General features: G+C 53.2%; 1 protein-coding gene across 1 annotated transcript; it reads left to right on the top strand.

Annotated features, from left to right (window-relative positions):
• The first annotated feature begins 1,674 nt into the window (after positions 1 to 1,674).
• Positions 1,675 to 24,697, top strand: LOC107531658 (myosin-7). Its single transcript, XM_087823033.1, has 40 exons — positions 1,675 to 1,712; positions 3,056 to 3,109; positions 3,752 to 3,960; positions 4,240 to 4,383; positions 4,659 to 4,815; positions 5,005 to 5,032; positions 5,636 to 5,744; positions 5,826 to 5,918; positions 6,019 to 6,082; positions 6,473 to 6,571; positions 6,801 to 6,904; positions 7,523 to 7,661; positions 7,761 to 7,879; positions 7,993 to 8,142; positions 8,423 to 8,593; positions 9,528 to 9,837; positions 10,118 to 10,185; positions 10,557 to 10,644; positions 11,280 to 11,397; positions 11,507 to 11,630; positions 11,914 to 12,050; positions 12,292 to 12,547; positions 13,129 to 13,371; positions 13,546 to 13,722; positions 14,508 to 14,653; positions 16,523 to 16,613; positions 17,324 to 17,713; positions 18,184 to 18,310; positions 18,444 to 18,562; positions 19,227 to 19,423; positions 19,985 to 20,168; positions 20,339 to 20,504; positions 20,644 to 20,768; positions 21,314 to 21,622; positions 21,871 to 22,074; positions 22,196 to 22,321; positions 22,434 to 22,709; positions 23,617 to 23,712; positions 23,834 to 23,968; positions 24,561 to 24,697. The coding sequence occupies exons 3-40, from the start codon at positions 3,760 to 3,762 to the stop codon at positions 24,576 to 24,578; spliced, it is 5,808 nt and encodes a 1,935-aa protein (XP_087679159.1). The 5' UTR covers positions 1,675 to 1,712; positions 3,056 to 3,109; positions 3,752 to 3,759; the 3' UTR covers positions 24,579 to 24,697.
• Positions 24,698 to 27,339: the final 2,642 nt, after the last annotated feature.

The raw sequence follows: 27,339 nt of genomic DNA, 5'->3' as shown, positions 1-27,339 counted from the left end.
TCTGCTGGACACGTTAGCAGTTGGGCCCACAGGGGCTGCCCCAGCAGCTGTATGCCTCAGCACTGCAGAGCTGCAGCAGCACTGGACAAGGCCCCTGTGTTCACGGTTTACCCCCTACCCCTCTCACCCTGCTCCTACTTGCCTGCACCTCAATGCCCTCAGGCTATGCCTTGGTTACCAAGCAGCTCCCACTGAGGCCCCCCCACCTAGATTTACGCTTCCCTGCTGTGCCCACCACCTTCAAAGTGTACCTGCACTGCCCCCATCCCCCAGGCCTGCCACTCTCCTTCCAAGCTGACAGCTAACCAGATAGGCTAACCCGCATGCGCTAAAGAGCTGCATTTGGGAAGGAGGGGGGATTCTAAACCAAACCAGGCAGTGCTTGCCTGGACTTGGAGCCAGGGAGGCTTGCACACCACTGCTGGAAGACAGTGGCATTGCCTATGTCCTGTGCTCACAGGCTGAGCTCCAGCTCCTTTTCCTTACTAACTCAGGCTGCTCCTAAACCCTGCAGGAAAGGGGCAGATCTTTCCTGTCTCTCTGCCCCACTTGCCAGAATACCAGTTTCACCAGGTTTGGACAGACACTATTCCACAGAACATAAGAGGTTGGGTGGGCCAGGCAACGGCTGTCTTGGTTAGGGGTCTCCTACAGGAGCTGTGTTATCTGTGGCTCCAGAGTGTCTGGCTCTGGACTAGGTGTTCAGTACCTGTGGGCAGAACTAGGGAAAGGAGTTAGGCAGAGACTCCATCAGGCAGGAACATCTGGAAGCTGGACCCTGCCCTCCGCACACATTGGATCCTTGCATCCTTAGACTCCCAGCTCTCCTTCCCAGCTTCCCTACACAGGCTGGGCTCCCTCTTCCATTTGCTGAGGTTTTTGGCACCCTTGAATTTTGCTGCCCTGACTGGCTGCTCGACCTTAAAGAAGGTACTTCCCCTCTCCATAAAATGAAGAACTTGGACCCATCACTAAGGCCTGTCTGGCTCTGAGGCTCAGTGACCTCAACATATCACCTGGCTGGTCCAAGGAAATTTGTATCAGAGCCAGAATCCCCATTTCTAAGCTTCCTGGTCGTTGTTCTTGTCACTTGACTGGGAAAACTTCTTCCAGCTGCCTCAGTCTTGCCCCCCCACCTTGGAGCCAAGCCACCATTTCTGCCCCACCCTCTGCTGCTCACACTCAGCCCCCTCTCATCTCAGTTGGATGCAGGACCCAAGCCAGGGAGCAGGGAGGACACTGTGCAAATGGGGCCAGGCCAGTGCTTGGGACAGGGGACCAAGGGGCAGCTGTGTCTGGGGCCAAGAGAGCCCTGGGGGAGGGTCAGGGCCTTGCCTGCCTGAGGTCACAAGGTGGTCAGTTGTGGTCAGTTCCCTTGCCTGCCAGCTGTGGAATGTGAGGCCTGGCCTGGGAGATATTTTGGCTGCACTTTGAGCCATCCCCGCCCCCTGGAACTCAGACCCTGCACACTCCATGCCATAACAATGACGACCACTTCCAATTGTTTCCTAGCTGGAAGGGGGGAGAGGAGTGCTGTTTAGGAGGGGGGAGCCTGGGGGAAATGCTTCTAGTGACAACAGCCCTTTCTAAATCGGGCTGGGGACTGGGTGCAGGTGGGGGTGGGGTTGCCCTGCTGCTCCATATATACGGCCCCTGACCAGGTCAGGCTCCACAGCTCTCTCCTGCACTCTGTCTGTCCTTTCTGCGCTCAGGTAGGAGCACAGAGCTGGAAGCCTTCCTGGGGATAAGGGGGGCCCAGGTTTAGGAAAGGGCTCCTCTAGGAACAGCAAGCTGCATGCGGGGCTTCCTGCAGAGTACTGGATCTGGTAACTGAGCACACATGTTCAGGCCCAAACATGCGTGGGGAGGAGTGGGGGGCTCATGTGTTACTGAGGGATGTTTATATCAAAGCATATAAGACCAGAATGCATTAGAGGGGTGTGCATGTGTGTGTGTGTGCATGTGGTGTGCGTGTATGGTCTGAACACGTGGTGAGGAAGAGTATGTACCTCACTGTCTAAGATTACAGAAATATCGAGTGGGAGATGTGTTTATGATCATGCCTGAGGACAAGCAGGTCCATCTGGGGCGAGGCACAGGGCAAGAGGATGGCAGAGAATGATTTCTTAGGAAGTGGGTATGCTGAAAAGCTAGTTCTGTGAGGTCTGCGATGGGTAACTACCCACGTCCATGCACATGGAAGTGCTTGTGTGTGCATCCAGGAGTCGAGACTGCTACAGTTTGTGTACACCCTGCAACAGGTGTTCCCAGACACATGGTGTGGCTGTTCCAGGTCTCTGTATACTCGACAGTGTACAGCATGTGAGCCTACTTAAGCTGTACACATATTTAAGTGCACGTCTGTTGCTGAGGCATAATGGCACACTGGGGGGGCGGCGAGGTATATGCAGGAAGGGAGTGTGTCTGTGAGACATGAGCGGCGGGCATGCATGTTTCTCAGAGGACAGTGGAATGCTTTTGGCTGTGTGAGGGGAGTGTTTTTAAGAAGATGCCCACACGGTCTCCTCTCTGAGAATGTCCCCACAATCAAGTGGGGACAGGATGGAAGAGAAATGGCTTTAGAGTCATGAGACTAGGGTTCAAGTCCTGACTCCACCACTTATTGTTACGTGTTCTTGGACAAGCAAGCCCTGTAGCCTTGATTTCCTCATATGTAGAATGGGTTGAGGATTGAGTAGGAATATGTACATAAAAAGCCTTGGAGGCTATAAAGCTCTGAACAAATATGAGCATTTGTTGTTCTTCAATAAATCAAGGAAAACAAGTTTCACTAGATGGGTACAGGCAAGGGTGGGATCATCTCCCAGGAGGGAGGGTGACTAGGGCTCAGAATTGAGTTGTTGTCAGAAAACTAGAATTAGCACTTGGGGATAAAAGGAATAGTGCTTGGAAAGCAAGAGAGAGGACAGAACCAGAGAAGCTGACTACCACTTCCCACCTATTTTCAGCCCTAGGGGAGGGGTGGATAGGTGCTGAAGAGCAGAGCTAGGGAGCAGCAGGGAGGTGGCACTGACCCAGCCTTGCCTCTCTCCAGGTTCCCTACGGGCTTGAGACACTTTCCTCTTACAGACATATTTGAGAGGTCAAGGTAAGGAAAGCTGAAGATGGGGTGTGGAGGATCTGGGAGGATATGGCACTCTAGTTTCTGCCTTGCCTTACAGAAAATGTCTTGATGACCAGGAGTTGTCACCTGTGACTAGTGGGGGGCCAGGGAAAGACAAGGGTCAGAGATGGATATAGTCAATTTCTTGCTCCAAGAAGCCCAGGATGCTCCTCCCTGTTCCAGGGGAGTCCCAGGCTGAACAAAGTTAGCTGTCCCTTCTCGCCCTGGCCAGGTGGCTCAGTTGGCTGGAGCATCATCCTGTATACCAAAAGGTTGTGGGTTCTATTCCCAGTCATGGTGCATACAGAAGGCAACTGATCAATGTTTCTCACATCAATGTTTCTCTCTCTCTCTCTTACTCTCTCTCTCTCAAATCAATAAAAACATACCCTTGAGTGAGGACTTAAAAAAAACAACTTAGTTTCCCCATCTGCCTGACAGATTTGCTAGGCATTCTCAGGTTGAAGGACAAGCTCAAGGAACAAGGGACTTGCCAGTGACCCCTCCTGACTCCTGAGCATGGTGCTAGCTCTGGGATTCCCACTGTAGAGGAGAGTTCAGGGAGAAGAGTGGAGGGGAGGACAGGTGGGTGGGAGGGCAGCCAGCTCCTTCTCTTGCCCACTGCAGGCACCGCCATGGGGGATGCAGAGATGGCAATATTTGGGGCCGCTGCCCCCTTCCTGCGCAAGTCAGACAAGGAGCGGCTGGAAGCCCAGACCAGGCCATTTGACCTCAAGAAGGATGTCTTTGTACCTGATGACAAAGAAGAGTTCGTCAAGGCCAAGGTTGTGTCTCGAGAGGGTGGCAAAGTCACTGCCGAGACAGAGAATGGCAAGGTAGGTGGCAGGGCTGGCATAAGAGGTCTCTCTGGGCACCCCCCACACCTTGGGTGGACAGAGAGAGGTGTTGCTAAGATCCACCCCACATAGACCTAAAAGCAATACGATTTTCCTTTCCTTTAGGTAGGGATCCACATCCTCCAAACAGCCCTTCTAGTTCTCAACATCCAATGTATCTTCTCCTTCTTCCTTAAACACCATCATCCTATAACTTGCCCAAATCCTGTCTCTGTTGAGGGAAGGCTGACAGTAGGCTCTGTGTGGGGACTGTTGCAGACGGTGACAGTGAAGGAGGACCAGGTGTTGCAGCAGAACCCGCCCAAGTTTGACAAGCTCGAGGACATGGCCATGCTGACCTTCCTCCACGAGCCCGCCGTGCTCTATAACCTCAAGGAGCGCTATGCGGCCTGGATGATCTATGTGAGTGCTCCATCTGTGACATCCCTCTGAATCTGGTAGCTTCCTGGTCCATACATATGTCCATCCTGGAGACAAGAATCTCTGTTCTTTGTGCCCAGGCAGTACTGCACTCTGTCATAGTCCCTACATCCTTGGTTAGTTCTAATACCCTGGGGGCTGGCATTACTCAGATTTAATGTATTCATAGACTTTCCCTTCTCCCTTTCCTGCAATCTTTCTCTAACTCTAATGCCATCCCTCCCACTAGCAACTCACTTCTCTTATTCTACCCCTAGACCTATTCAGGCCTCTTCTGTGTCACCATCAACCCCTACAAGTGGCTGCCAGTGTACAACGCTGAGGTGGTGGCCGCCTACCGGGGCAAGAAGAGGAGTGAGGCGCCGCCCCACATCTTTTCCATCTCTGACAACGCCTATCAGTACATGCTGACAGGTGACAGACCCCAAGTGAAGGGTTTTCCTGAGCACCCCACTTGAGGAAACGCACATTCCGGCTTTTCTCCGGAGGGGTTTGGCAGCTGGGGCAGGCCTGGAGAAGGGTAGGGGGCAAGGAGATAGGGGGGCACCAAACAAGAGCATCCTGTGTGGCTCCTGACTTTCCCTCCCCATTTTCTACCCACAGACAGAGAAAACCAGTCCATCCTGATTACGTGAGTGTGGCTCCTACCCTGTTCCCTTCCAGAATCTTTCTGACCGCAGCCCATTCAGGGTCCCCAGCCCCATCAGGGCCCCTAGCTTCACACCAGCTCCTCTTTTCCCTCCACTTTCATGCCAGCTCCTCCTTCTCTGGCCTTTCCCCTTACCTTCTCTTTGCTCTCTCCCTTCCTTCTCTTATTTTTCCTCTCCAATCCCCTGCATCCACTCTTCTCCAGTTCATCATTTATCCCTAAGACCAGTATCACCATGTCTTCTTCAATTCTTCATTTTCTTCCATCTTTCCCTTCCACGTTCTTCCAGCCCCACCCATTCTTACTCAAAACAGCCCAGGCCCGTCTCTTCTGATTGACTTTGCCCAGCTAAGACCAGGTTCCACAGGCCCAAACCCAGCACCGTCTTGTGCCATCCTTCCTGGTCACTACCCCTGACCCTGGGCATGTCAGAATACAGCTATGTGTTTGGGATGCTTAGCACCTGTCAGCTGCCTTCGTCAGGGTTCCCACTGTCAAGGACCAGGCACTCTCTCCTGACTTGAAGCTTGTTAGCCTCAAGCAGTGTTTGTGCACTGCCTAATGAGCCCCTGAATGTCCTGACAGAGGAGAATCCGGGGCCGGGAAGACAGTTAACACCAAGAGGGTCATTCAGTACTTTGCTGTTATTGCTGCCATTGGAGATCGCAGTAAGAAGGACCAGAACACAGGCAAGGTAGGTCTGTTGTCCCCCAAGGGCCCACACTACAAAAAGGGGAGAGAACCCTCTCACTTGCCACCCTCCTGACCTCTGCAGGGCACCCTGGAGGACCAGATCATTCAGGCCAACCCTGCCCTGGAGGCTTTCGGCAATGCCAAGACGGTCCGGAATGACAATTCCTCCCGCTTTGTGAGTCCCTGACCCTGGACTTGGGATTTGGGCTGGTCGAGGGATGGCATCAAATATGAGCTTTCCTTCAACTCTTCACTACTCTCCTCTATCTCTCCAGGGGAAATTCATTCGAATCCATTTTGGGGCGACTGGAAAGTTGGCATCTGCAGACATAGAGACTTGTGAGTGCCATGAATCTGCTAGGGCTCAGCCTGAGCTCACCCTTGTTTTAACCATCTTGATCTCAACCTCTCTCTCTCTGTCTCTCTCCAGGTCTCTGGCCCTCAATCTCTCTCCCTCTTTCTGTATCTGTGTGTCTGTGTATCCATCTCTCTCTGAGACTTCCTCTGGTCTTTCTCCATCTCTGTCTCTGCAGCTCTGCGTGTCTTTCTCTGAGACTATTTCTCTCCTACTGGGTCTCTGTCTCCATCTACAACTCTGTGTGTCTGTGTATGAGTCTCTCTCTTTCCTCTTATCCCTCTCCCTCTGCCTTTTGCTTGCTAGATTTAGCATTCATTTTTGTTTCCTTGTACCTAAATTCCAACCTTTTCTTTCTCCCCTACTGTTCACAGACCTTCTGGAAAAATCCAGAGTTATTTTCCAGCTGAAATCAGAGAGAGATTATCATATTTTCTACCAAATCCTGTCTAATAAAAAGCCTGAGCTGCTGGGTGAGTCAGAGCTACCAACTGAGACCAACTGTCTCCATGGCAACCTGGTCCCTTCTGCTTGGGCTGCTTGTTGGCGCGCACTGGGTTTATGGCACTGCTGAATAGAGTTCTGTGGGATGTGGTGTCACATTAAGTCTTGTCATTTGCTTTTCTGCAGGCCCTGTGCTGTGGCAGCCCCAGTGAGAGTCAAGGGTTTGTGCCACATCCTAATCACATCTTCTTCCCCCAGACATGCTGCTGATCACCAACAACCCCTATGATTATGCATTCATCTCCCAAGGAGAGACTACTGTGGCTTCAATTGATGACTCTGAGGAGCTCATGGCCACTGATGTAAGTGTGTAAGGACCCAATCGAGAGATGAAGGTATTGGTGGTGAGGGGCAAATGGGCATTCCACTGGCCCAGGAGTACAGCTGACATTGACTGTCTGTTGTTTGTAGTGGTATGGCCCTCCCAGCATGTTGCTCTGGCCAGGGTGTGCTGAGATATAAGTGTGATGAGAAAGAGCTGGCCAGTATTTGGTGTCCAATCAATTCAGAGAGAACTGAAAGCCATGGGACAGAGAAGCAGACAAGTCAAAAAATAAGGCATCACTAAGGGAAGGGAGGAGGTCATGTGGATTCCATGAGCTGTGCAGGCTGTTAGGTAAACAACAGATATGGACAGATATGGAAGGTCCAGGATGGAAGCAAGTGTGGGGCTTAGAAAACGGACAACAGTAGGAAGCATGTGTGGGTAACCCAGAGCACCTCCAGAGAACAGATGTGACCACTGGCCCTGGGGCAGAGGATGTCTGCCCTCCACCCTGCACCTCCCATCTTTGTTTTGGAGTCGCCACTGGGTATGGGAATCTCAGAACTCACAGGGTTCTCTCTCCAACTGAAGAGAGATCTCATTTCCCTGCCATCCTCCCTTTCCTGTGGTCCACCAACATGGGGCCTTCTTACAGAATGCCTTTGACGTGCTGGGCTTCACTCCAGAGGAGAAGAATTCTATTTACAAGCTGACTGGTGCCATCATGCACTTTGGAAACATGAAGTTCAAACAGAAGCAGCGAGAGGAGCAGGCTGAGCCTGACGGCACCGAAGGTGGGAGTCTGGGGTGCTGAGGGCAGTTGTGTCACTGAAGGTTGCATCTGCAGAGGAGTCATCTCTTTATCAACTTTGCTACCTACCCTTTCCTTCCAGAGGCTGATAAGTCTGCTTATCTCATGGGGTTGAACTCAGCCGACTTGCTCAAGGGGCTGTGCCACCCTCGGGTGAAAGTGGGCAATGAGTATGTCACCAAGGGGCAGAATGTCCAGCAGGTGGGTCATCTTCAGAAGATAAATGGTGGCAGGGGCTTGCATGGTGTAGTGGGAGCTTTGGAATTCACTCTTCCTAACAAGTCTCCTCACCTGGATCTCTCCCTACCTTCTAGGTGTCATATGCCATCGGGGCACTGGCCAAGTCAGTGTATGAGAAGATGTTCAACTGGATGGTGACGCGGATCAACGCCACCCTGGAGACCAGGCAGCAGCGCCAGTACTTCATTGGAGTCCTGGACATTGCTGGCTTTGAGATCTTCGACGTGAGTCGGGGGGAGCCCTGGGAGTAGGGAGAGCAATAACACTCATTGGCACAGGCCACAGGACAACCATAGGCCAGGCGCCAGAGAGGCAAGTAGGGTTCAGCAGTGATGGAGGTAGTCAGATTCCTGTCTTCAAGGGAGTCCTCCCTCCCTGCCCTGACAGGGGATGGGAGGGGACAAGCCACACCTTTAACTGGGCTGGACACAGCCCTGGGCTGAGCCCACTGGCCACTAGCATACCTGCCTACCTGACCGGGCTCTGCCCTCATTCCCCCTGCAGTTCAACAGCTTCGAGCAGCTCTGCATCAACTTCACCAACGAGAAGCTGCAGCAGTTCTTCAACCACCACATGTTCGTGCTGGAGCAGGAGGAGTACAAGAAGGAGGGCATCGAGTGGGAGTTCATCGACTTTGGCATGGACCTGCAGGCCTGCATCGACCTCATTGAGAAGGTGCTGCCTCAGCCCCACCTGAACTGTCCACTCATACCCACATGAATACTGAACCCCATCCTTTCTGGGGAGCAGGATCTAGAGATCCTTTGCTACCTACTCTTCCCTTCCAGAGGCTGATAAGTCTGCCTACCTCATGAGGTTGAACTCAGCCGACCCGCTCAAGGGCTGTGCCACACTTGAGTGAAAGTTTCCAGAGCCCTATGTTGTCCTAGCCATCCAGGACAGGGTGATACCTAGGAGAGCTGAGTTCCCATGGGCCTGAGAGTAGACACACAGAGGACAGACACCTCCAGGATGGTCTCCCCCACCAGTGTGTTTAGCTACTCTGGCTTACCCATCTAAGGAGCAGAAAGTTTGAGGGTGGGGTGGGAAATTGTAAGAGTGCCCCTATTTTCTTTTTTAAAATCCTCACCCAAGGATATTTTTTCCATTGTTTTTCAGAGAGGGGGGAAGTGGGTGAGCGGGAAGAGAAATCAATGTGAGAAATCATTGATTGGTTGCCTCCCCTACATGCCCTGACTGGGGCTGAGGATCGAGCCTGCAATCAAGGTACATGTTCTTGACCAGAATCGAACCCAAGACCCTTTAGTCCATGGGCCGACACTCTTACCACTGAGCCAAACTGGCTAGGGCAAGAGTGCCCCTATTTTCAACCTGCACCATCTCAGGGATCTGGGTGATGAGTGATATGTAAAGCACCTATAGCATCCACATTCCCAGACTTTCACAAAGGTCCCTCTGAAATCAAACAAAGTCTTCCACCTTGGGAAGGCTTGAATAGGTGCCAGTCAACAGATAACTGTACAGAGAGCTGAGCCTGATACCTTAATGCCCAAATGGGGTATCTCTATAAGCAAATAATGACCCTAGAGCAGGCTCTATCTCCATTTGTATGAGGCATGATCAGTGACACTCTCCCCTCCACCCTCAGCCCATGGGCATCATGTCCATCCTGGAGGAGGAGTGCATGTTCCCCAAGGCCACTGATATGACCTTCAAGGCCAAGCTGTATGACAACCACCTAGGCAAGTCCAACAACTTCCAGAAGCCTCGCAATATCAAGGGAAAGCAGGAAGCCCACTTCTCTCTGGTCCACTATGCTGGCACTGTGGACTACAACATCCTCGGCTGGCTGCAGAAGAACAAAGACCCACTCAATGAGACGGTGGTGGGCTTATACCAGAAGTCCTCCCTCAAGCTGCTCAGCAACCTGTTTGCCAACTATGCTGCTGCTGATGCACGTAAGTAGAGACTGGGAACCAGGGGATTAAGGAACAGGGTTTCTGCCCTGGATCTGAAGCAGGACAATTGCTACACCCCACCACTTCCATATCAGGCTGCACTCAAGGTTTACAGGTTCACTGAGGTAGAATTGGGTGGAGAAACTGAGGCACCCACAGTGAAGACCGTCCCCTGGAGTCCAAATGCCTGTGAGGATGTAAGCTAGAGGATATGACTGCACCTGCCCTGGCCTCCCCACACGCCCACCTGTGCTCCCTTTCTTGACTCTTCTTCCCACAGCTGCTGATAAGGGCAAAGGCAAGGCCAAGAAAGGCTCATCCTTTCAGACTGTGTCAGCCGTGCACAGGGTGAGTGCGTGGCCCCTAACCCTGGCCCAGCACGGATCCTTCCTTGCCTTGTTCATCCTGACTCCTCGCACTCCCTGTCTCATTCCATTTGTGATCCTTTCCACACTTTGTCTTCTCATCTCTTCATTTCCATTTTCTTTCTTCATTTGCTGACCTCTTTCCTTACTCAGTTCCCATCACCTCTCTTTTCTTTCCCTCCTGCCTCCTATCCTCTCTCTCCTCCCCATGTCTCCCCCTAGCATCCTTCATTCTCTTTAGCTCCTTGCATTCTCTCCCTCTGTCTTTCCTGTTTTTCCTCTCCTTTCCCATTCTTACTTCTCTCTTTTTTTTTCCACTTTCTTTACTTTTCCCTCATATTCTTTGGGCCACAGGAAAATCTGAACAAGCTGATGACCAACTTGCGCTGCACACACCCCCACTTCGTGCGTTGCATCATCCCCAATGAGACCAAGTCTCCAGGTGAGCCCAAGAACTCACTACTGCTGGAGACTCACTGCTCCAAGAACAGGCCTTCTAAGTCACCTCCTACTTTCCTACTACAGCACTTTTCAAATCACATTCTTTTCCTTTCCCTTGTGAGGTCCTCCACCCCAGTGCTGCTTTACCTTTGGAATGTGTAACTCAGGGTAATGTGTAAGGCTCTTTGATGGACATTACCTCATGAGTGCCTTACAACCCCCAATGAGACATGAGAATCGTTTATCCTTTTTTGACTGATAAGGAGATGGAGGCTCATGGGCCTGGGTTTAAGGTTTAGCTCTGTTCTGATCAACTTAGTGACTTTGGTCAAGCCCCTTAACCTCTCTGGGCTTAACCTCTCTGAGCTTAACCCCTCTTGTCTTAGTTTCTTCTCTAGAAAATGGGACATATCTGCCCTGGCTATGCTATGATAATAGGCATAAACCAAATAAAAATGTGAAAGCCCTTGGTTACTCTTAAAAGTTAGAAAAAAATGAAAAGTAATTAAGGATTATTATTAACTGACCTGCTAAGGTTAAAGGCTTACAAGTGGCAGAGCCAGGATCAGAACTCAGGACATTGGCTCTTAGTCCAGTGCTCTCCCCACACCTTCTCTCTCCTCCCCACTGCTGCAGGGGTGATAGACAACCCCCTGGTCATGCACCAGCTGCGCTGCAACGGCGTGCTGGAGGGCATCCGCATCTGCAGGAAGGGCTTCCCCAACCGCATCCTCTACGGGGACTTCAGGCAGAGGTGAGTACAGGTGGACTTCATGGGGAATGGAGTCTGTAGGTGGTCCCAAATTCTGTGGGCAGAGCAGACCAGTGCAGAACATGGGTGACTCTGGGCGCCTCCTTCCCAGGTATCGCATCCTCAACCCAGCAGCCATCCCTGAAGGGCAGTTCATTGACAGCAGAAAAGGGGCAGAGAAGCTGCTGGGCTCCCTGGACATTGACCACAACCAATACAAGTTTGGCCACACCAAGGTGAGTCTAGAGGTCCATGGGGTAGAATTGCAGGACATGCAGTCATGCTGAGTGGAGTAGCTGGGAGTTTGGAAGGCAGACCGCTGATTCTTGGCTTCCTGCATCAACCCAAAGACTGGAAGCCTGGCTTCCTTCCTGTCTTATCTTTCACATTTCACTCCCAGGTCTAGAATGAGCAGGTGACGGGTCCTCTGGGAGCTCAGCCAGGGTCTCCCACCCTTTCTCCACCCTTGATAGCCTTCTCTGAGGCTGCAGCCCCCTTGGCTCTCCCCCTTGTCTGCAGGTATTCTTCAAGGCAGGGCTGCTGGGGCTGCTGGAGGAGATGCGAGATGAGAAGCTGAGCCGCATCATCACCCGCATCCAGGCCCAGTCTCGTGGTGTGCTCTCCAGGATGGAGTTCAAGAAGCTTCTGGAACGCAGGTGAGAGATCTCAAAAGGAGGGGGCCAGCCTGAGGCCAAGGCTGGTTCATGGGCAGTCAGGAGAAAGAGCTCACTGGATCTTCAAACAATAAAACCAGCAGGAGTGTCTCATAGGGACAGAGGGTGGGCCTCATGGTCAGAGAACAGGATGGATGAAGGAAAGGGCCTAGGTAGTCAGGGCCTCAGAACAGGAAGGAAGGAGGAGAGATCTCTCACCAACTCTTTCGCTGGGCCCCTGCAGAGACTCCCTGCTGATAATCCAGTGGAACATTCGGGCCTTCATGGGGGTCAAGAACTGGCCCTGGATGAAACTGTACTTTAAGATCAAGCCTCTGCTGAAGAGTGCAGAGACAGAAAAGGAGATGGCCACCATGAAGGAGGAGTTTGGGCGCCTCAAAGAGGCGCTGGAGAAGTCCGAGGCTCGCCGCAAGGAGCTGGAGGAGAAGATGGTGTCTCTGCTGCAGGAGAAGAATGACCTGCAGCTCCAAGTGCAGGCGGTGAGGCTCTGGGTCCCTTTGGGCTCTTCCACCCTGCACCTCCCCACCCAGGGGCTAACCATTTTGTCCCCTCACAGACAAAGGATTCTGGAATCAACATTTTCAAAGGCCTCCAAAGAGGTCCCTTGAGAGAAGGAAAGGGAAAGGGGGAAAGAACTAACGTTTAAAATACAGGCTTTCCACCTAGGTTCATCCTGGATCCACAGCTCAATAATTTTGTGACCTTGGGCTAACTATGCATTACCTCTGAATCTCAATGTCCTCATCCCTAAACAGGGAATAAAGCTTCCCATCTCATTGCTATATATATATATATATATGTAGTTTTCTCCCTTCAGTGGTGGAGATCAGAGGAAGAGGCCAGATAAAGAGACTTCCGGTTCCCTTCCCTTTGTTCCCATCCCCCAAAGCTCCCATCACATTGCCCTAAAATTCTTCCCCCCATCCTTCTGAGATTTTTTGCAGTGGGAGGATGTCCTGGAGCTCCCCTCCTATAGCCAGGGCTTAGCCTCCCCCCCTTCCACTTATTACAGCAAAGACCCCACCCACTGAACAGCCTCCCCTCTGTGCCTCACCCTCAGGAACAAGACAACTTGGCCGATGCAGAAGAGCGTTGTGACCAGCTGATCAAGAACAAGATCCAGCTGGAGGCCAAGGTGAAAGAGATAAATGAGAGGCTAGAGGATGAGGAGGAGATGAACGCCGAGCTCACTGCCAAGAAGCGCAAACTGGAAGACGAGTGCTCTGAGCTCAAAAGGGACATTGATGACCTGGAGCTGACCCTGGCCAAGGTGGAGAAAGAGAAGCATGCAACAGAGAACAAGGTGAGGGCAGCTCCCTCTGGTTCCCGCCCAGGTCTCCAAAGGATTCAAAGACCATACTGACCTTAACCAACACTAGGCCACTCAGGGAATCCTGATAGCAGCATGGAGATGGCAATAGATGTCTCCAGGCTGGTGACCTTTGACCCTAAAAGGGATGGGGTTCTTGGTTGACAGGTGAAGAACCTCACAGAGGAGATGGCTGGACTGGACGAGATCATCGCCAAGCTGACTAAGGAGAAGAAAGCTCTGCAAGAGGCCCACCAGCAGGCCCTGGATGACCTTCAGGCTGAGGAGGACAAGGTTAACACACTGACCAAGGCCAAGGTCAAGCTGGAGCAGCAGGTGGATGATGTGAGTAGATTGTCATAAGGCCTAGACATACCATGTCCATCTGTGTGTGTGGTGGGGGGAGAGGTATTGGAGAGTGCTTCCTTTCCTGATACATTTCTAGAAGGGAGCTAGGAATAGAAAAGGGGAAGGATGATCAAATGTGAGTTATGTAGATCATCTCACTGACACAATCAACAGTAGAGATGGGCTTCCTTATTCCAATTTAGGTTCAAGACTATAAATCTCTACCTTCAACCACAGGATCCAGAGGATTATCTCATAAGAACATGCTACATTTCTCTGGGAATTTTGTGAGGCTCCTCAAAGAGAACCTTTGGATTTCTAATATTTCAGACAGGATCTGGTCCTCAGTGATCACTGTTTCCACAGATAGTTCTTTGTGCACATCTTGAGTCACTTATCACTCTGTCTTATCATTGTTGAAGCATCTGTCTTAGCCATAAGACTGAGCTGCCTTTAGGTGGAAACTTGGTTTTAGTCAGTTTTGTTTCTGCAGTGCTTAGCATGGCTCCTGAAACCCAGTAGGTGCTTATAGTATGCAGAATGAATGAATGTAGATTTGGGGTTTCATCCCACAGTCATTCATTCAATCATGTATCAGTTACTGAGCATCCTTACATGCTAGGCATTCTCACAGCCCTTGGTAACATTTGGCCCACTCTGGGGAAGCTTTCCAAAGCCCTGGACATCTCTTGGGATCCCCCAACCCGGGAGTGACTGAGTTTTCAAATAACCAAGTCAGGATACTTGTCCTCACGTGGCACACTGGTCCTTCTCTCCAATAGCTGGAGGGGTCTCTGGAACAGGAGAAGAAGGTACGCATGGACTTGGAGCGAGCAAAGCGGAAGCTGGAGGGCGACCTGAAACTGACCCAGGAGAGCATCATGGATCTGGAGAACGCCAAGCAGCAGCTGGATGAGCGGCTGAAAAAGTAGCGTGTTTCCCTCCCTGCTGCCTTTTTTTCTCCCCAACCCAGCACCCTGTTCCGTGGATGGCAGCCTAAGCTGACCCAAGACATCCATCCTCAGAGGCAACAGCCTCATACAGCTTCAATAAGTGGGTGCAAAATTGTGGTCAAGGCTTCCAGGAAGAGTGCTTTCCACCCCCAGACATGCACATCAGAACCCGGCAGTCCTCCTTGGCAAAGAGTCTAACTTGAATCCCTTAAGCTCTTTTTTTCTATTGGGCATTTAAAAGGGATGGAAAATAACAGCTCGCACCCTTTGTACACAAGTCTTTTAGGGGACCAGCTGTTAACACAGAGGAAGTCTCCACACCAAAAGCCTCTCAAGAAAGTTTGTTTAGCCCTAGCCAGTTTGGCTTAGTGGTTAGAGCATCAGCCCACGGACTGAAGGGTCCCAGGTTCAATTCTGGCCAAGGGTATGTACCTTGGTTGCAGGCTGGATCCCCGGCCCCAGTCGTGGTATGTACAGGAGGCAGTCAATCATGTGTCTCTCACATCGATGTTTCTTTCTCTCTCCCTTCCACTCTCTCTGAAAAGCAATGGAAAAAATATCCTCAGGTGAGGATAGGAAGGAAGGAAGGAAGGAAGGAAGGAAGGAAGGAAGGAAGGAAGGAAGGAAGGAAGGAAGGAAGGAAGGAAGGGAGGGAGGGAGGGAGGGAGGGAGGGAGGGAGGGAGGGGGGGAAGGAAGATCATTTAGGTGCTTCACAGAGAGCCCAGAGAGCCACAGAGAAATGGGTCAGGCCATTTCTTTGTTCTCATGAAGTCATGGTTCTAATTCTTTTTATTTATTTATTTATTTATTTATTTATTTATTTATTTATTTATTTATTTAAATATATCTTTATTGATTTCAGAGAGAGGAAAAGAGAGGGAGAGAGAGAGATAGAAACACCAATCATGAGGGAGTCATTGATCGGCTGCCTCCTGCACACTCCCTACTGGGGACTGAGCCCACAACCCAGGCATGTGCCCTGACTGGGAATCGAATCCCGATCACCTGGATCCTAGGTCAATGCTCAACTGCTGAGCCATGCCTGGCCGGGCTCTAATTCTTTTTAAAAATATATATTTTATTGATTTACTTCAGAGAGAGGAAGGGAGAGGGAGAGAGAAACAGAAACATCAATGATGAGAGAGTGTCATTGATCGGCTGCCTCCTGCATACCCCCTGCTGGGAATCGAGTCCTCAATCTAAGCATGTGTCCTAACTGGGAATCAAACTGTGATCTCCTGGATCATAGGTCAATGATCAATCGCTGAGCCATGCCGGCCAGGCAGTGGTTCTAATTCTTATTGCAAGTCTTTCCAAAATGTATAGTTCCACTTTCCAACTTGAGCCTGTGGAACATATTTGAATAATCAAGGATCTTATGGTGTTTTAGAGTCAGGACTTTGAAAGGCTCTGAGAGAATGAGTGAGTAAATATATGATCCCATTGATCCTCAAACCACCTTTAAAGAATGGTATTTTTAGCCCCAACTTACCAAAGAGGAAACAAAGGGTCAGAAAGTTTAACCAAATTCAAAGAGTGACAGAATTAAAGACCATTGGAGTGAAAAGAGGCCTTTGAAATGTCTAGTCCAACCCCCTCATTTTACAGACCAAAGAGGGGAGTCCCTCAGAGCTCAGGTCCTGTCACTCCACCTGCAGTGCTTTTCCTATCACATTTCTTATTGGACTTCAGTCCTTCAACAGGTGGACCCTCCATCAGCTTGGAAGTTGTTTTTCTAATGAAATCCTGATGTTCATTTGTTTTATTACCATTTTCAGCCACAGGTGGACCCTCCTGGATCCCAAATGGCCTCCCTTGCCTTAGCCTCCCTCTTTCTCCACAGGAAGGACTTTGAGCTGAATGCCCTGAATGCAAGGATTGAGGATGAGCAGGCCCTGGGTGGTCAGCTACAGAAGAAGCTCAAAGAGCTTCAGGTAAAGTCTGGGATGCCCAGGTGGGCATTGGACTCCCTGGGCTGGTTCTCAGTTTCCCAACCCCCTCCTCCAGGTTGTCTTCTCCCCAGCATCACAGACATTTGCTATGGGTCCAAGAAAGGGGACACTGAGCTATCATAGTTCCCCCATGGAATACTTCCATGAGGGGCTGGTGATCCAAGGATGATGTAGGAAGAGACCTTGAAAAGGTCACAGATCAGGAGGCCAGAAATCTTGGCTTCCTATTCCAAGCCAGATCTCTGGGTCTCAATGTCCTCCCCTCTTACCTGGTAGCTTTTAAGGTCTCTGCAGCCCTGAAGATCCGTGACTTCAGTTTTTAATTCTAGAGCAGACAGTTAGGTCTTCAGTTGTCTGGTCAACAAACATGGCTCTCTCATTCTAACTTTTATGATTTCCCCACTAGACTGCTTTAACACAGTTTAAACAGAGGTCCCTAGAACACAGGTCTCTTTGTCCCTCTTCAAGAGCAAGCTTCAACCACTTTCCTTGCAGTATAGAGAATGTATAATGTTCTGGCATAAAGGAAGGCTAACTCTGCTGCCTAAACCATCTCCCCCAAATTCTTTTCTTTCCATACCTCCACTGGTAGAACAAAACTGAATTGCTGTTCCAGACAGGCCAGGAGTCTTCTAGAACTGGAGTAAGGGACTCCCAGGCTATGGATCTGAGCTCTTTGTGTCCTGGCCCAGGCACGCATCGAGGAGCTGGAGGAGGAGCTGGAGGCTGAGCGCACTGCCCGAGCCAAGGTGGAGAAGCTGCGCTCAGACCTGTCCCGGGAGCTGGAGGAGATCAGCGAGCGGCTGGAAGAGGCTGGCGGGGCCACGTCTGTGCAGATTGAGATGAACAAGAAGCGTGAGGCTGAGTTCCAGAAGATGAGGCGGGACCTGGAGGAGGCCACTCTGCAGCACGAGGCCACGGCAGCGGCCCTGCGCAAGAAGCATGCTGACAGTGTGGCCGAGCTGGGCGAGCAGATTGACAACCTGCAGCGTGTGAAGCAGAAGCTGGAGAAGGAGAAGAGTGAGTTCAAGCTGGAGCTGGACGATGTCACCTCCAACATGGAGCAGATCATCAAGGCCAAGGTGGGCCTGTGCTTAGCCTCTCTCCTCCAATTCCCTCCACCCACCTCCACGTTCTTCCCATGTCACCTCTCTTCTTTGATGCTCAGTTTCCCACTTTCCTTCTTCTCTCTAGTCCTCTGATATTCTCCTCCCTTCTATGCCTTCCCTCTTCCTTCTCCTTTTCTTTTTTTAAAAAGATTTTTTAAATTGATTTTTAGAAGGGAAGGGAGAGGGGGAGAGAGAAAGAAACATCAATGATGAGAGAGAAACATTGATCAGCTGCCTCCTGCACATCCCCTACTGGGGATGGAGCCCGAAACCAAGGCATGTGCCCTGACCAGGAATCGAACCAGCAACCTTTCAGTGCACAGAAGAGGCCCAAGCAACTGAGCCACACTGGCCAAGGCGCCTCTTCCTTCTCTTTAATTGCTTCCATGACACCCCTTTCGATGCCCCCTACAACCATCGTATGACTCTCCCTCCTCTCTCAGGCTAACCTGGAGAAAATGTGCCGGACCTTGGAAGACCAGATGAATGAGCACCGGAGCAGAGCTGAGGAGACCCAGCGTTCTGTCAATGACCTCACCAGCCAGCGGGCCAAGCTGCAGACTGAGAATGGTGAGCGCCACCCCAGCCCTAGGTAGACACACACATACCTCTCCAGAGAATGGAGCCTGAGGGTTAGGAGAGGAGTTGGGGGAGAGAGGAGTGCCTGGCCTCAGGAGCTGAGTGTGCCTTGGTGCCTTTCCAGGTGAGCTGTCCCGCCAGCTGGATGAGAAGGAGGCGCTGATCTCCCAGCTGACCCGAGGCAAGCTCACCTACACCCAGCAGCTGGAGGACCTCAAGCGGCAGCTGGAGGAGGAGGTTAAGGTGAGGCCTAGACTCAGGCCACTTGGCCCCCTGCCAGGACATAGCACTGCATCCACATCATTTCTTTTCCCCAGATTGGGACTTGCTGTCCATCGTTATCCTCCCAGAATTCCAAAAGGAGCAATAGCCTAGACCCCACCACATGCCTCTTACGTTTAATCCCCAGGCTTTCTGCTGCCATTCCTGGACCCTACATGGGCTAAGGGTGCCTACGGGCCCTGGGTTAGCGGGGCAATCCGAAACTGGAGAGAGAAACTCACTAGAGCCTATTTCTAGCATTTTGCTGAGCTCCTGAAAAAGGGGAAAGAGTATGACTTTAAAAACAGGCCAGGACGCAAGTTCTAACCTGCCTCTTACGGTTGGGTGATCTTGGGGAAATCACGACCGTGTCTAAGCCGCTGTCTTCTCCCCTCAGAATGGGGGTGGGGGTGATAATGCCTGCTGCCTCGAGGAGCATGGGGCTGATGGGCACGAAGCTTTTTGTAGAGTGCAGTGCTGCACGGGCGTACTTTCTTATTCGTTCTCAGTAAACTGTTCTGGGTCCAGTGGGGATTTAGAGAGAGGTAAGCCACGGGAGGCTGTTGAAAAGACGGTGAAGAGGTGGGCAAGGGCGGGTGTTGCTTATGGAGAAAGCTGAGCCCACCTCCTGGCGCCCACCTCCCAGGCGAAGAACGCCCTGGCCCACGCACTGCAGTCGGCCCGGCACGACTGCGACCTGCTCCGCGAGCAGTACGAGGAGGAGACAGAGGCCAAGGCGGAGCTGCAGCGAGTCCTGTCCAAGGCCAACTCGGAGGTGGCCCAGTGGAGGACCAAGTATGAGACGGACGCCATCCAGCGGACCGAGGAGCTCGAGGAGGCCAAGTGAGTCCCAGGCAGCCCGCCCCTGGCTGGGGACCCTATGCAGGCAGGACATAGTGCCGCTCCAACCTCAGCAGGTTGGGCATGGGGACGGATGCTTGGCTTGGTTTTGACAACACAGGAGGACCCTGCCCTGGCCCCACCTCCTTCTCCTCTCAGGGAAGCTTTTTGCTCGCGTTATGTTTCTCATCCGAATATAAGACGAACAAAAGGTTTGTCTGAGGGCAGAGTGCTCCCACCTGGGGCAGGGTGCTGTGGAGGGGGAGATGGGGTGGCCTGCAGAAGCTCATGTCCCCTCCATGTCTGCAGCGTAAAGGCTGGCCCAGGATTAGGGGGATGCCACCCAGAAGGCCCTCTTGGGTGCTGTGGGTCTTCACATCCTGCCACCAAGACTCTGCCTGCCCGTTCTCGCCCCCTGGGGCCCATCCTCAAGCTTCTCCCACCCGCTTCTGAGTTTTCAAGGATTGTTTTCCACAAGACTCATGTCATTTCCTCTTGTCAAATCCACACCCTCCACCCTCCCCACCCTCTCCCACCCCCCACCACTCCCACCTCTCCGGGCAGGAAGAAGCTGGCCCAGCGGCTGCAGGAGGCTGAGGAGGCCGTGGAGGCCGTCAACGCCAAGTGCTCATCCCTGGAGAAGACCAAGCACCGGCTGCAGAACGAGATCGAGGACCTGATGGTGGACGTGGAGCGCTCCAACGCGGCTGCCGCAGCCCTGGACAAGAAGCAGAGGAACTTCGACAAGGTGGGCCTGGTGGGGGCCTCAGTCAGGGGCAGAGCAGGGGTACTGGCATCAGTATGAGGCCAAGGACATCCTCCTGGGAGCAGGGAGGAGCTGAGTCCAGGCAAGGGACCTGGGCAGCCCCAGGAGGTGGGGCAGGGGACTGCGCAGTGAACCCAACTCTGTCCCCATAGATCCTGGCTGAATGGAAGCAGAAGTACGAGGAGTCGCAGTCGGAGCTGGAGTCCTCACAGAAGGAGTCGCGCTCTCTCAGCACCGAGCTCTTCAAGCTCAAGAACGCCTATGAGGAGTCCCTGGAGCACCTGGAGACCTTCAAGAGGGAAAACAAGAACCTCCAGGGTGCGTTGGGGCTGGAAACCACCGGGGAGGGGTGGGAAGAATGCCCACTCCTGGCACCACACAGGGCCTCCAAGAGGCACACACCTTCCCCCAGTGGACCAGGGCAGCCCCCAACTGAGTTGTTCGGCCCCTCCCACAGAGGAGATCTCGGACCTGACTGAGCAGTTGGGTTCCAGTGGAAAGAGTATCCATGAGCTGGAGAAGATCCGCAAGCAGCTGGAGGCCGAGAAGCTGGAGTTGCAGTCGGCCCTGGAGGAGGCGGAGGTGTGGGGGGGTAATGTGGGGGTGGGGGGAGCTCTAGGCTGTGGTCCCTGTTCTCATCTCCCTTTTGTCTGATTTGTTCACTGGTCCATCCTTAGAGCCTAAAACAGTGCCTGGCACATAGTAGGCACTCAACAAATATTGTGGAATGAATGAAAAGGTCACTCAGTTCCCTTCACACAAACACTTTACCTATGACATCTTAGGAAAGATTTTCTGTTTTCACTCTCCTCCCCTTTCCACCTCTGCCTCCCTCTTTGGGGGTTTTACACTCTGTGCCTGATTGCTTGTTTCCTTGGCAACATCTTTCTCTTCATTTTCCTTTGTCTTCTTTGCTGGCTCTCCTCTGCGGGGCCTGAGTCACCTTCAATTAGGCCTATTTCATTTTTCTTTTAAATTCTCTTTTCTTCTTCCTCCTTCTGCTTCTTTGACTGACCCACTTACACCACTCTTGAATTCACTTTGTATCTGTGATTCATGGACAGACCCCTGCCCCGGCCATGCCCTGACTGTCTGCCTTGGACCCTCTCTCCCCGCCCCCCTCCCAGGCCTCCCTGGAGCACGAGGAGGGCAAGATCCTCCGGGCCCAGCTGGAGTTCAACCAGATCAAGGCCGAGATCGAGCGGAAGCTGGCTGAGAAGGACGAGGAGATGGAGCAGGCCAAGCGCAACCACCTGCGGGTGGTGGACTCGCTGCAGACCTCCCTGGACGCAGAGACGCGCAGCCGCAACGAGGCCCTGCGTGTGAAGAAGAAGATGGAGGGCGACCTCAATGAGATGGAAATCCAGCTCAGCCATGCCAACCGCATAGCTGCTGAGGCCCAGAAACAAGTCAAGAGCCTCCAGAGCTTGCTGAAGGTATGTGGTGACTCTTGGAAGCAGGAAGTCAGCTGCCCAGAGAGGGGATGGCCTCCACGTGGCCAAGTTGGCTGGTGGTGTCCCATTACAGCTCCACATACTTCCTGCCCCAGGCCATTGCAGAGACAACCCACCAGCTCCGCCTGAGCCACCACAGTGGTTCTCCACTGGCATCCAGTTCAGTGTAAGAGCCTTCTGACAGGCCAGAGGCCAGCTCCCTCTCTCATGTCCATCCTCCTGATCCACAGGACACCCAGATCCATCTGGACGACGCAGTCCGGGTCAATGATGACCTGAAGGAGAACATCGCCATCGTGGAGCGGCGCAACAACCTGCTGCAGGCGGAGCTGGAGGAGCTGCGGGCCGTGGTGGAGCAGACGGAGAGGTCTCGGAAGCTGGCGGAGCAGGAGCTGATCGAGACCAGCGAGCGGGTGCAGCTGCTGCACTCCCAGGTGAGCAGCTCCCTTGCGCATTCCTGGAGGGAAGCGTGGGCTGCAGGGCCCAGCAGATGAGGTTTGGGAGCCAGTCATGGATGCTCAGTGCTGTTCATGCTCTGCCCACCCTGGCCCTCAGAATACCAGCCTCATCAACCAGAAGAAGAAGATGGATGCAGACCTGTCTCAGCTTCAGACCGAAGTGGAGGAGGCGGTGCAGGAATGCAGGAACGCTGAGGAGAAGGCCAAGAAGGCCATCACAGACGTGAGTGCCCCCGCCGCCCCCCCCCCCCGCCTGCACCAGGCCAGGGTCTCCTTCCTGGGTGGTGAGTGTGAGGACTCAGCCAGACCACTTATCACCCACCTCCTGTCCCCAGGCCGCCATGATGGCGGAGGAGCTGAAGAAGGAGCAGGACACCAGCGCCCACCTGGAGCGCATGAAGAAGAACATGGAGCAGACCATCAAGGACCTGCAGCACCGGCTGGATGAGGCCGAGCAGATTGCCCTCAAGGGGGGCAAGAAGCAGCTGCAGAAGCTGGAGGCCCGGGTGCGGGAGCTGGAGAACGAGCTGGAGGCCGAGCAGAAGCGCAACGCGGAGTCGATCAAGGGCATGAGGAAGAGCGAGCGGCGCATCAAGGAGCTCACCTACCAGGTGTGGCTGGTGGCTGCTCTGGGGCCGGGTCCTCTGTACCATGGCCTGAAGCCAGGGTGACCACCAGTGGACAGGAATGAAGTGTTCTCTGTGAGCCTCTTCCAGAGCAAGGCATGGGAGTGCAAGCCCTGGATGCCCGTTTCCACATTGCTCATCCCTGTCCTGCCCTGGGTGTCCCCTGGCTCAGAGGTCAGTCTCTGTGACTCTGGCTAAGAGCTCCTCCTCAGCATTCACCCTCAGCCTGTCCCCTGAGGACACACACAGAGCTCCAGAGAGAGCTCACCCTAAACAGAAAGCAAGTATGTGGCCAAGCTTTGGCCTGGCACCATCACCACTAAAATACACCAAAAAGATATACCAAAGCCATTCAAACAAACTGCAAAACTTTTCAGTTACACAAGGAGGTGTAGACTTTAGCCTTCCATTGTATTTTCTAGAATAAGACTCTCAATTATATTTTGTTTCTGTCCAACCCAGAAAGTCACCATCCCTCTATGCACATATGTCCTTAATCTCTATCAAGTCTATGTCATTTCCCTGCAGCCCAGGAGATCCCATCACACCTGTGGTCCCAGAGTCACCACCAGCACCTGCTGGGTTCTAGAGCTGTGGGGTTTATCCTTCATAGGGCACCAGAACCCCCAAGGGCCTGCTCCCCGAAATGGCGCACACTAACAATTTTGTGCACACTTTTTAGAGTCCATCAGCTCCCTAGACCCTTTCGTGGTACAAACTGTTAAAAATACTTATACTTTTTTGGGAGGGGACGAAAAATTATAAGGAGAACTTACATGTTTTGTGAGGATCAGAAAGTAGAATTGGGTCAGGGTGAAGATGACAAGTGGAGGGAGGGGCCATGCCTCCTATGACTGTGCCATCCTCACTCCTGACCACCCCTGACCCCCAGACGGAGGAGGACAGGAAGAATCTGCTTCGGCTGCAGGACCTGGTGGACAAGCTGCAGCTGAAGGTCAAGGCCTACAAGCGCCAGGCAGAGGAGGCGGTGAGTGACCTTGCTAGAGATTGAGCCTGGAGGAGGGACACAGGAGAGCCAGTGCCCTAGACTGGGAGGCTGACCCCACGCCTCCTCTCACCTCATCCTCCTACCCCTTTGAACCCTGCAGGAGGAGCAGGCCAACACCAACCTGTCCAAGTTCCGCAAGGTGCAGCATGAACTGGATGAGGCAGAGGAGCGGGCGGACATCGCTGAGTCCCAGGTCAACAAGCTGCGGGCCAAGAGCCGTGACATCGGCACCAAGGTGGGTTCTCAACCCCCACCCCCAGGCCTTGTTAGTGGCCCCCATGGCAGCACACCCCCTCATATCAGTGCCCAGACTCAGCCCCCCACACAAGGGATGCCTCCTCTTCATTCATCCCCCACAGCTGGAGCACAAGGCCCTAGAAGGCAGGGTGATTCAGTCCTCTGTGACTTCTAAGATTCTTCCAGCTCTCACTTTCAGTGATTTTGCAAACCCCAGCCCTAGAGTAGTCAGCAACCCCTAGAACACCTAATTTCCTATATATGCCCAGTTTCCCCCAGCTGCCAGTTTCCACTTTTTTTGCGCCTAGTTTCGGCCTACAAACCTGCAAAGCAAATCTAAAGTCAACATCCCAGAGCACCCTTGTCCTCACCCTCACAGCTCCCCCTGGCTGACCCAGAGTCCTACCCTCCAGAACTGCCCCTCCAACCAATCCCTAGGATACACCCTCCCCCACCAAGGGGGTCCCTGTCAGGCCACACAGCAGTCCCCCACCCCACCAAGTGCCCTGTCTCCCCTTTGTTTTCTGTGCCCAACCCTACCCAACACCCACCTTTCCAGGGCTAAGTTGGACTGTGTTTTCTTTCAAAAGGGCTTGAATGAGGAGTAGCTGTGCCACAGTTCCTTGCTCTGCTCAGCCCTGAGGCACCAACAGAATCCCAGTCTCGGAGCCTATAAAAGCAGCCCTCTTAGAGGAAGCAGAATAAAACAGTTTTCCTCGAAGTGAGATCCTGCCTCTGGACTCTTCTTCACTGCCTGCCAGCCACAAGGATATGGGCACAGGGGTGGGACACAGGAGTGAGGGGAGGAGGGGCAGCTTCACAGGCCAGACCAAAGAAGCCTCCCCAGGGAGCCTGTGAGGGTCTGAGCATCCCCAGTGCAGCAGTGCCTGCACCCCCCTCACTTCCCTCTCAGCAGCTGACACCTCTCCTTCCAGCCCTCTCCCTGGCTCAGAGACACTCAAGGTTAAGGAAATTTAGGGAAGCCCTTAAAACTCACCTAGAGCACGTGAGCCCATCTCCTATGGACATACGTCCCAGCTCTGATCAATGCTACCCCACCACCGCCACTGACAATAGCAGGGCTGGGCCATGGGGAGGGGGTTTCGTGTGTAGGAGTACCCTCTGAGATGTGACCCACTTGAGTAGGTAGGGTAATGACCCCCAAACCCCAGTCAAGGCAGGTCTCTGGGAGAGCACAAGGACTTGCCCCTGTAGCCCACTACCCTTCCAGACACAGCCACCCCTAAAGGCCAGTGCCCCTCTCCCCACCTAGGCAGGAGAACACTACCCGCAGCCCACCTTCACCTCCCCCTCATCTCCCAGGGCCTGGGCCCCTCCATCCAGGGGGCTCCTTTCTTCTCCCTCATTTCTCCCCACTATAACTTCCATTCACAAGTCTCTCCTCAGTGGCCCATTCACAGCAGACCATCTCAAGGCGAAGCAAGCAGATGAGGGACTGGGGAGAGTCACGTGTGAGCAGGACTCTGGGGAAGAGGAGGAGGAGTGGGGTCGTTGGGGGGCTGGGGGGCTGGGAGGAAGGAGCAAGCCCCACTGCAGCTAAACAAGCCCAGTCTCCCTGGAGCCACTGACTCTCCTGGGCTGCTTAGCAAAGGCCTGGGACTGTGGGCCATGGAGGCCAGGGGCTCAGGAGGAAATGGGACTGTCAGCCTCCTGCTGAGACTCTGGAAGCCTTGGTTCAACGCTGGGCTGAATGTCCCCAACCCCATCACACACAGCCAATCCCAGCCCCGCTCCTGCTCCATCCCAGACTCTGACCTCTGAGCTTTGAATGTTGCAGTCAGAGTGAGGGCAAGGGCTCATCCCAGGAACAAGGGATGCAGAGTACAGGAGGGGAAGGGAGAAGAGAGAAAGGGAAAGAGCTGAAGAGGGTGGCAGGGGAGAGAGAGGGCAAGAGCTCAAGAAACCTGGGCACAGGAGGACCAGGGAAACCATCAAAGAGAAAAGATACGCAGGCCCTCCCACCTTTCTCCTGGCACCTTTCTCCATTCTCCCACCCGAGAGCAATGAGATCAGGTAGAGAAAAGAGGGACACATTTGAAAAGGGAGGTGCAGGGGACACCCAGAGAATCTAAGCTCTCAGAGCAGAAGACAGAGCAGGCGCTGGATGCTGAGAGAACAGCAGGCAATAGAGAGTGTGAGAGGGAACTGGCAGCTGAGCCACCCGAGGGGAGGGTGCTGAGAGGGGATGGGAGAGAAGGGAGGGTGAGCCTTGGATAGAGGAACCCAAAGAGCTGAGGCGAGTGATCCCGAAGGAAGGAAAGAATCTCGGGTCACCTTCAGATGCAAAGAAAATCAGGAAAGCTGAGAACAGTGCTATGAGAGAGAGATCAGCAAAGAGCCTGGAGCAAGACGTGGAGGCAGAGCTGAGACAGGCAGATGACAAGCGGAGGTCAGGCTTAGGGAAGGCAGAGACTCCTGAAATGTAGGCACGTCAGACCCCAAGATGGGCAGAAACACGGCCGAGGCCAGGTCAGACCTTGAGAAAGGAAGCCAGGCAAAGGGAAAGGATGGCCAGACAGACAGACAGAGATACAGGGAGCCAAGCGAAGAGAGGAGATCTGGTCCTACCTCCTTATCTCCTCACCTGTGGCCGGAGCCTCCAGCTCATGCCCTTGCCCTGCAGGACTTCCAGCAGAATGAGGGGCAGCTGAGGGAGCTGGAGAGCGGGTTTGGGTGTGAGAGCCGGGAGAGTGGAAGGGGCGTCCGAGAGGAACAGGAGGGCAAACCAGGCCACACAGGGGGCAGAGCCTGGAACCAAGTCAGCCCCTTCCCTCCTCCTACCTTCCATAGGAGACACCAAGAGCTGCCTGCCACCCCTCACCCCCCTCTCCACCTACATGGAGTCTGGCCTGCTCAGAACACAGGGTTTCCTGAGGACAAAGCCCAGTCTTTGTCACCTGGACCTGACCCAGCCTGACCTGCTGTTCTCAGCCCCTTATCATGTCCCCAGGGCAATGGGAACCAGGCAGTGACGCAGTGAGCCAAGAGCTAACCCCCCAGCTTGCACAATGGGGCCTCAAGTGACCTGGAGCTGGGGACAGGTGGCCTGTATCTCCTGGGGATAGCAATTTGACGTATGCACCTGCAGGAGATGGGAGTGTGGCATTGACTCGCAGGACACTGGATATAGGATACAAGTCCTCTGGAGATAGATATGTATTCTTGAGTCTGCTAATGGGGCAATGGAGGGTCCTAGGGAGTTGGGAACTTTGGGAGAGAAGCCACATACTTAATGGAAAGCTCTCTTACCCAGAGAAGGTGACCCCTGTGTGTCCTACCCACCTCCACACTCTAGAGCTATATTGAGAGGTGACAGTAGATGGGGTGGGGGGCTGGGAGAGTATTCCT

The sequence above is a fragment of the Miniopterus natalensis genome, chromosome 1 (genome assembly GCF_054644295.1).
Source record: "Miniopterus natalensis isolate mMinNat1 chromosome 1, mMinNat1.hap1, whole genome shotgun sequence".
Classification (NCBI taxonomy): domain Eukaryota; kingdom Metazoa; phylum Chordata; class Mammalia; order Chiroptera; family Miniopteridae; genus Miniopterus; species Miniopterus natalensis.
This window is presented reverse-complemented; position numbering and strand designations above follow the sequence as displayed.